Genomic DNA, 9,282 nt, shown 5'->3' with positions numbered 1-9,282 from the left:
GTCTCTCACTATTAGTATTTGTAGTAGAATGTCTACACAGATGGCACGTACTACATGAGGTTACTCATTATTAGTATTTGTAGTAGAATGTCTACACAGATGTACGTACTACATCGAGTCTTTAATATATAAGTTGACATCTTTAACTGTATGTGTTCTAATATTGTGTGATGTTTGATGACAATTGAACGAATGTAACGTGTTCTACATGATGCTACATTGGGTCATGACACAGAAAATTTCCAAAATGGCCGATCAAGGCATATTTTTCGGGGGCAATTTAAATACACATAGGTCACGTTGACGTCATAAATAATACATTTAAATGCAAAATAAATATTTTAAGATGCCAAATTGATGCATTTATTACAGAATTGTTTTTGTTATTTCACCGATGGGTACAGATTTTTACAACGATAGTAATGCTTTTTTGGGGCGATTTAGGTCACATGACCAGTTTCAGGTACTCTGATACATCTAGGTCAGCAGTCTTTGTTTACAAATTAATTTAGTTTTAATTGGTTTAATTTATTTAAAGTATCACAAGTAGTAGTCATTTTTCATTTTACTTAGTAATATATATTGTTTTGGGGTATCATATGTTTCGTCCCCAAACCTTCTAATAGTTGGGGGTGAACTGACTGAGGGCGAACTGCCCTCAGTCAGTTCACCCCCAACTATTAGAAGGTTCGCCCCCTCCCCTAATATTATGTTAGGTAATAAAAATTATTTTGGCTTAGGTAATTGGTTGTTTGGCAAGTCTTCCTTATCCCCCCCCCCCCCCACCCCCCCCCCAACAAATTTTTTAAATATTTGTTAGAATTAATGTACGGTTAGAGATAGTTATTAATTGATCTTTTTTTTTAGCTTATAAAACATTTTGTTTTATAATTTTAAGCAACATAATGTGTATATTTCATAATCCTTTCTGGTGATTAGGCTTGGGGTCGCAACGTCATGCATTCATATTTTTTTTGTACATACAAAATTAATTATTTGAAAGTAAAATTTGGTTTGGGATACAATAAACCTCAATTGTTTAGGGTACCAGACGTTTCGGCCCCAAATCGGATGTCAGTTCACCCTCGCATGCTGAACCAGTTCGCCCCAACAAAGGTACCAGTTCACCCCCATAAAGATTTATATGTATTAATTAATTAATTAAACTGGTCATTATGTCAAATGTGCCCGCACTGACTCAAGATCCAACGAAATCGTGGAAAGACGACAATCCCTCCCCTCTAAGAAAAGAAACACACACACGGTTTAACATGCCTCTAAAGAAACAATACAGTAATTGTTTAAAAGTAACAAATAATTCAATATTGGGATTTGGGGGCGAACTGACAAATAGTTGGGGGTGAACAAGCAAACAGTTGGGGGCGAACTGGTACATGGGGCGAACAGGTCAAACTGGGGGCAAAATGTCATGGATTCATTGTCTATACAAAAAGTAAGTTTGTTTTGTTTAAAGACACCACTAGAGCACATTGATTTATTAATCATTGGCTATTGGATGTCAAACAGGTAATTTTGACATAATTGTTTGAGGTAGTCTGCTAAAAATTAATTAGTAGCAATGTATTTTTATCTATGCACCATCCCACAACAGGATAGCACTTACCAAGATGAAATACATACGAAATCGTCCAACAATTGCCGATCTATGCATACTTACTGTTTGCTGAGAATATATATAAAATTAAAATATTTATACCATTATATTTTGTGTTACTTGTTTACTCTGTTCACTTCACCCCCAACTGTCGGTATGGATGCCCCCAAATACCCTTACGGAAATAACCTATACAAACTTATAAGTGGAATATACTTTACTTATACGCCACTTATAAGTTACCTATATATTGGTATAAGTGAAGTATCAGTGTGTATAAGTATAAGTGAAAAAAATTGTTAACTGATACTTCACTGATACTCCACATATATTTCACCTATAAGTGGTTTATCAGTGGTATAAGTGAACTGGAATTAGATATTTTTTTTGTTTGTTTCTACAAGTGAAATATAAGTGAAATATTAGTTTGGAGATGGTCCTTTTTCAAAGGAAATGATGTGTTCCAAATGAACAGGGAAAAAACTAAGTCCAAAACATTTTCATGGTTATTTTTTAAAAATTCATAACTTCTCACAGGATTTATCGAATTCATTGGGAACAGTGGCTAAACAACCAAACATACATTTAGCAGATTTAGATAGTATTTATGATAATAAAAAAATAAAAAAAAAATAAAAAAAAGTTGGGGTGGGGGAGTCTATTGAAAGCGAGGAGGTAGTATGGAATAATTACAAGATGATCCTGTTTTAATCATATATAACCATATGTATCAATTAGGAGGTAGTATGGGATATCATATATAACCATATGTATCAATTGATACATATGGTTATATATGATTAAAACAGGATCATCTTGTAATTATCCCATACTACCTCCTTGCTTTCAATAGACTCCCTCATCCCGACACACCTGTCATAATAAAGATCTGTAAAAAGTAGCTGATGGGGGGGGGGGGGGGGGGGGGGGGGGGGGGGGGGGAGAGGAGGTGATCCCCATCACAATGTTTATCGATCACAGTATGGATTTATTTTAGGGGGTGGGGGGGGGGGCTAAAATCTAAATATTACAGGGTAGGCTACCACTCACATCTCATATATATATATATATATATATATATATATATATATATATATATATATATATCTACTGTTCTGAGTTGACCTTTGACCCCACTTGAAATACCTCATACCAGTCACGATAGGCTTCCCCACCAGAATATTACGGGCGTTCTGCTTCGTCATATATAGAATGCAGTTATCGTCCCAACCAAATTGTTGTAGATGTTGTAGAACAGATACGAGGTTTTCTTCGTCATACAATATATACATGTTATATGCTGTTATTTTCTTTGTCAACCGATTAAAATCCCGATACTTATTATAGTAGTAAAATATACAGCAGCTACGGGTTCAAGGGTAAGCAGAGGGGGTGTTGTGGGTGAGTGTTACAGGTATCAAGACCCCGTTTAAACCTCACAGGTGGAGTTCCACGCGCGAAGGCAGGAATTTATGCAGGGGTGTAACTGGGAGAGGGGGGGGGGGGGAGGGGGTCGGGTCTGTGAAAAAATAGAATAAACCATATAGAGTATTTGACAGCAAAAATAATTACTATGTCAAATTGTGTTTATCTTAAGATGAACGCTGTTCATTAGGTATTGGTACAGATGCGGTACTTAATCGCTGCTATGATAAATGTCACACGATTTATGTAATAAATATAGGGATTGTATTGCAATATACTTGACATTATTTAAATTTAATATTTATGGGTTGTTTTTTTAATAAAAGCAGAAGGCATAAACTTTTTAATGATCTTTATTATTTTCAGCTTTCAGGCTAAATGTTTTAGGCCATATTTTTTTTCTCTCAAGAAAATCAACATGTCTACTACTTCAGGATTGAGTGCGGCCCTCTGTGCTGTTACAATGTCCCCAGCTGTACTGAATACATGCTCGGATGGTACCGAGGTCGCTGGAATACACAGCCGTTTCCTTGCTAACTGGAAGAGAAGGGGAACTGCCATTGGTGTCCTTTCCACCATACCGATGGGTCTTCTGACACTGGTATTAGTGCCTGTCCCTTGAACACATCAATCTCAAATATAGCCTGTTCCAAATTGGATTTCTAGGGTAAAATCTCCTCCTTTATAAAAACAACATCACCCAAAATGGAGGTTAAACCACCACTAGCACAATCACTGAGTAGTGAGGTCACTGGTAATCGTTGTCGTGATTGCAGTGACAGACTTGACATCATCTACTAGTTTGACATCGGACTGTAAATCTGAAATATAGTATTGGAACAGCCCTGTATTTTGGCCTAGTGTAAAGGATTTGCCGCTAAAATAAAATTTAAGAAGAAAGTCAACAGAAGTAAATACTAAATATAAATACAATTAAATATCAAGAAGATTAAATGTCCATGAAATAATTAACAGTAAACAGTGAATAAATTTCTCATATTCCATAAAAATATATACTTTTACAATTGGCCCACGTGTCTCATATTGTGACTGCATCATAATGAAAGTATAGTTTTAATTACTTTAGTGATTATTAATGTGCAAGATTCCATGATCTCTTTAAATATATAAACTTCTGTAATTATTTCTAATTTGAATTTTGAATTGTTTTAATTAAAAAAAAAATGTTCATATGCCTTGTTTTTATTTGTTAAATAATAATTTTAAACCAGTAATTATTTTGTGGGTACAGGGTAACATTAAACATTTAAAAGTATCGATTATTCACTCTAATCTGATAATTGTTCAAGTGTCTACGCATGCCATAACGTTTCGTCACCTTTATGCTTACAAACAAAAGAACATCTTTGGAAAAAGGTGATTAAATGAAAGACAACACTTACCAGTTGATTCAACATCTGGCAAGTCTGGTAACGCCGGTAGGTCAGTAACTGTTGGGGTTGATGTGTTCGGTTCCACCTTCACAGATACAGGTAACTGAGGTTGTGGCTTCAAACTAGCTGCTTCGGTAGCAAGTCTGTCATACACCTCATGTTGCTGCTCTGTAGTGACACAGGATGCTTTAAAGCGAGGATCCAAAACAGTACACTCCTGCAGAAACTCCTGCTTATTGGCATACCTGAAAGTATTATTTTTCAAAGGAACATCAGTGGGTGTATTGGTGTAATCCCCCCCCCCCCCCATCCCCTTTGGTAGGCTACGTAGTATACAGAGTTTTCAACATTTGGAGCAACACATAGATTCAGTAACATACTCTTTAAAAATGTCAGTATAGTATTCAGCTCAATTAAAGAGCATTTATCGCTTGATGATAACAAATTTCAAGTTAAAATTCAGTTAAAAGTTTGTTTTGTTTAATAGCACAACTAGAATGTATTGATTTGTTAATCATCGACTATTGGCTGTCAAACATTTGGTAATTGTGACATATAGTAATAATAGTATTAGAGGAAACCTAGTATATATTTCATTTGCAGGAAAATATATTTTATTTTCATTTTCCAACAGACAGGACAACACACACCACACTTTTGATATTCTGGTCATGGAGCAATAATTGGGACAGGAACGCTTACAGTTACATATTATGATTATCCAATGCACTCCAAGATTATATTCATTAAAACATTCTTACCTGCTATCCAGATCAGAAGCCATGGCCTTCTTCATCTGTTTAATAACATCAGAATCCATCTCTTTAGAAACCAAAACACTTGTCAACAATTTCTTCTGGAGTGGAAGAATGATAGATATAGTAGGCATCTTCTCTGTGCAAAATACAGTTGTAATTGCTTTCAGTGGAAGAAGGCACGCCACAATGTCCTCTGCTATCGTGATGCCTCAGATAATGTTAATATGTCATTCACATTGCTACGAATTTCTTTAGCCACTAGTAGTAGTACAGCGTAGATTACGGACTGTAGTTCAAGAAACCTCTCCAGCATATCACACGCAGAATTCCACCGTGTAGGTACATCTTGCAATAACTTAACATTTTTAAGTCCTAGCTGTTTAGTTTTCTCTTTTAGCAAATAATTGACATACAGTCCAGATAGCTAAGGTGTGTATCCAGTCAGCGTGCTTGAACCTTACTTCACAATCTTGTATATTATAACCACACGTAGATTCTCTACTGTTCTGAGTTGACCTTTGACCCCACTTGAAATACCTCATACCAGTCACGATAGGCTTCCCCACCAGAATATTATGGGCGCTCTGCTTCGTCATATACAGAATGCAGTTATCGTCCCAACCAAATTGTTGTAGATGTTGTAGAACAGATACAAGTTTTTCTTCGTCATACAATATATACATGTTATATGCTGTTATTTTCTTTGTCAACCGATTAAAATCCCGATACTTATTATAGTAGTAAAATATACAGCAGCTACGGGTTCAAGGGTAAGCAGAGGGGGTGTTGTGGGTGAGTGTTACAGGTATCAAGACCCCGTTTAGACCTCACAGGTGGAGTTCCACGCGCGAAGGCAGGAATTTATGCAGGGGTGTAACTGGGAGAGGGGGGGGGAGGGGGGAGGGGTGGGGTCTGTGAAAAAATAGAATGTAAACCATATAGAGTATTTGACAGCAAAAATAATTACTGTTTAGTTTTCTCTTTTAGCAAAGAATCAGCTGTCGTACTACGGTGAAAAAAGGATACTACGCGCTGTACACGAGCAAGAATTCGTGACACGGTGTTCACCTTAAGGCCCTTTTGCGCTGCCAAGTTGAGTGTATGAGCGTAGCATCTAATATGCCACTCTCGCTGCAACTTCCATATTTGCTGCATTATCAGTGACCAAAGGAGGGTTCTTGTTAAGGCCCCATTCAGAAATTGCGTCAGTTAAAACTTGGACAATGTTTACACCTGTATGGCTCTCTGGTAATTCTCTAGTTTGAAGAATGAATGATTTAAGGTTTCAGTCTTCGGTGATGTGAGAAGTTGTTATAGTAACATAAGACTAGGTTGCTCTACTTGTCCATCCATCAGTCGTGAGTGCTACTGGGACATTCTTGAGACTAGAAATAACATAAGCGCGACATTCCTGGTATATGGTAGGTACGACAGATTCAGCGAAATAAGTGCGTGATGGTAACTCGTACTTGGGATCAAGTTGTTCAATCATATCTTTGAAACCTTCGTTTGACACGATGCTGAAAGGTCGGAGATCTTTAACTATGAATCTGCCGATAGCTTTAGTGACAGTTTTATGTCTTTCGCTGGTAGTTTTATATTTCGTTGTCTGTATAAAAATGCTCGGTATGGTCTGTGTGAGCATTGGTACTTTCGTATGTGTAGATGAAGTAGTCGAAGATTTACCACTTTGTGCAATAATGTTGTGATGACGACTCAGGTATGTGCTAAGATTAGTAGTTCCACCACTAAAGCGAACGTCCATCTTACACCTTTTACAAACTGCCAACCCCTCCTGGATTTCGCCCGTGTCTTTTCTTTTTTTAGTTGAACATTTTCCCAAACGGCACTTTTTGCCTTTTTGTTAGAAATTAACTCAAATTCCATTATTTGTTATCTGTCCTGACTGGCACAACAAGTCATGAACACATCTCGGTAACAAATGCAAATAATGTAAAGACCGATTGGCAAAGAATTAAAGTCGGCAAAGAATTAAAGACGGCGGAATTTTAGATCATAAACATCAAACGCATCATCATAAACATCAAACACGTCGGCGTTTCTTTGATGGTCGGTTGCTAAATAATTGTTGCAGGGGTTTTCCTTGCATAAAACTTAAAGGAGCTAGTTTGAGTTAAATAAGTAATACTAAGTATATAAATCGAAATATTTGTAATATTGATTCCATCATAGGCCTAAATGATTATACAAACTAAACCACGACATTTATTAATTATTAACATAATGTTCTTCTTGGTCATTTTTATTTTTTTAACACAATACTAGACTGGACTGGAAACTCTATTTACGTGCCCCTATCCACGAAGGTTCAGGCACGCCCACTACGGATTTAGCCTCTGACTTCGCCAGTGACTAACTCCGTAGCAGGAGGGGGGGGGGGGGGGGGGGGGGGGTTAAGTTTGAGGTGGGCGGAATTTGGAAAAAAGCCATTTAGTAGAGTCAACGCGAGCGCGGACCAAATAGCAGACACTTCGCAAACTTGAAGTAACACCGAGTGGGAGCCGTGTTCTGATTGGCTGAATTTCGATTCCTCGGTGAAGCCTGTTTTTTACCTAAGTCTACAAAGAGTAACTGCATCCAAAGACATGTCTGGACTCTAAAATTTGACCCAAAATAGTTAAGACTGCTCAGCCAAAAGGTTTTTAAGGTGATTTTGAGCAATTGAACGGGCGCCGAAATAACATGCGTTAGACTACTTATAAAAAAATAAACATAAGAATTTTGAACTGCTTCGAAAACGTTTAAAGTCTAACTAGCCCAAAAAAAGAGGTTACTCACGGAGGCAAAGGAGGTTGGCGTCTAGGGGGATCCGATGTATCCGGTGATCTCAAGCTGCGGGAGGAACTGCCGGTAGTCGGAGTCTGCTAACGCCTTGGTGATGGAACGGTAGTGAGTCCCCGCGACGGTTTTCAGAACGCGATGTAGTGTCGGGCTGTCCATCTCCAAGAGTAGCAGTCCTTGGCTGAATATTCCGCTCCGGCAGATGGTGACGCAAACTGCGTTGTGTCCCTCCCGCATCTTGAGTCGATGTACAGCGAACTCCCCCTCATCTGGATTGTCTGGCAATGGATTGTAAGCAAGGGCCTTGGGTCTGCTGATGAGTTGGCGTTCATCCTGGATGTTATTCTTAACCAGTTGTTGGTAACGCTGGGGGAGCCGGCTGGCCTGCAGTGACCACTGCTCCACTGGTTGTTTGTGTGTCTCCGGCGGTTGAGAGGGGCGGCTCGGCTTGGCTGGTATGGCACTCGGGGGAGTGGTCGCCTTCCTCTTGACAATGGCCACCTTCCGGGCCTGCGCCTCAACGGGTGTCGCCAGTATAATCGGCGACAAGTCCGAAAGCGCTTTCGAAGGAATTGGTGCAGGTGGCCGGTTGTACGGTGTGACGCAGATTTCCGTGTCGAACTCCGGCTCCGGCTCTTCCGTTGGCAAAGAAGCTTGAACATCCGGGGCCGGAACCTCTTCTGCTCTTGTCTTCTTGCTCGGGTGAGCGGTGTTCGGCGGTCGAACAGAAGGAGTCGCCGCCGGCGGATTAGCCACCGGTTTTGACCCCCCCCCCCCTGCGCCGCCGCTGGCACACGTCTCCTCTTCCTCCATCTTCCTTTCTTTTGAATCTGGTCTCCGTACACCAAGGTCACGGTTGCCCGTGACCCGGTGTACGAGACTCGATACTCCAACAGCATTCCATACGTCTTCATCAGTTCCCCCAGGTGGGGGGGCAGATCGAGAGAACAAGGACTAACGTCCGTCTTCATCGTTGAGAATTATTGGAATGCACAATACTAGAACACCGGTGCGACGGTGTCAAACTATTTATAAGTTGTCACATTCGGAAATCCTTACTATCGGGCTTTTCCGTTGCTGCTCGCTTGATACGGAAATGTACGAATTGAGTCGCAATGGTCCGGCAAATCGACCGAGGTGTTTTGAATGATCGGCCGAAGTATTCCGAGTTCAGGGAAAAACAGCGAAGTGCGATTCTCACTTGTTGGTTTATTTCTTTGAAGATGATAGCCGTAGTCTTATTCCATCGTAAATGAACAATGAATAATAATGTGTAAGTAACAAAACA

At 39.4% G+C, this 9,282-nt stretch overlaps 1 protein-coding gene across 1 annotated transcript; it reads right to left on the bottom strand.

The window, feature by feature from the left end:
* Window positions 1-3,356: 3,356 nt before the first annotated feature.
* LOC121386698 lies at window positions 3,357-7,498 on the bottom strand. The gene is made up of 3 exons (XM_041517693.1): window positions 5,196-7,498; window positions 4,444-4,679; window positions 3,357-3,861 (listed from the first exon to the last, which is right to left on the bottom strand). The coding sequence occupies exons 1-3, from the start codon at window positions 5,321-5,323 to the stop codon at window positions 3,773-3,775; spliced, it is 453 nt and encodes a 150-aa protein (XP_041373627.1). The 5' UTR covers window positions 5,324-7,498; the 3' UTR covers window positions 3,357-3,772.
* Between the last annotated feature and the right edge of the window lie 1,784 nt (window positions 7,499-9,282).

The sequence above is a fragment of the Gigantopelta aegis genome, chromosome 12 (assembly GCF_016097555.1).
Source record: "Gigantopelta aegis isolate Gae_Host chromosome 12, Gae_host_genome, whole genome shotgun sequence".
Taxonomy (NCBI): domain Eukaryota; kingdom Metazoa; phylum Mollusca; class Gastropoda; order Neomphalida; family Peltospiridae; genus Gigantopelta; species Gigantopelta aegis.
The sequence above is the reverse complement of the archived record's forward strand: the minus strand, read 5'-3'. Positions and strand labels throughout refer to the sequence as shown.

What these genes read in the sequence shown, in the direction of transcription:
- LOC121386698 (XM_041517693.1), bottom strand. Translation starts at nt 5,323, where the DNA reads ATGCCTACTATATCTATCATTCTTCCACTCCAGAAGAAATTGTTGACA. An exon ending in GCTTCTGATCTGGATAGCAG is followed by an intron (nt 4,680 to 5,195) that starts GTAAGAATGTTT and finishes TAATACTTTCAG; the next exon opens with GTATGCCAATAAGCAGGAGT. An exon ending in GCCAGATGTTGAATCAACTG is followed by an intron (nt 3,862 to 4,443) that starts GTAAGTGTTGTC and finishes ACTATATTTCAG; the next exon opens with ATTTACAGTCCGATGTCAAA.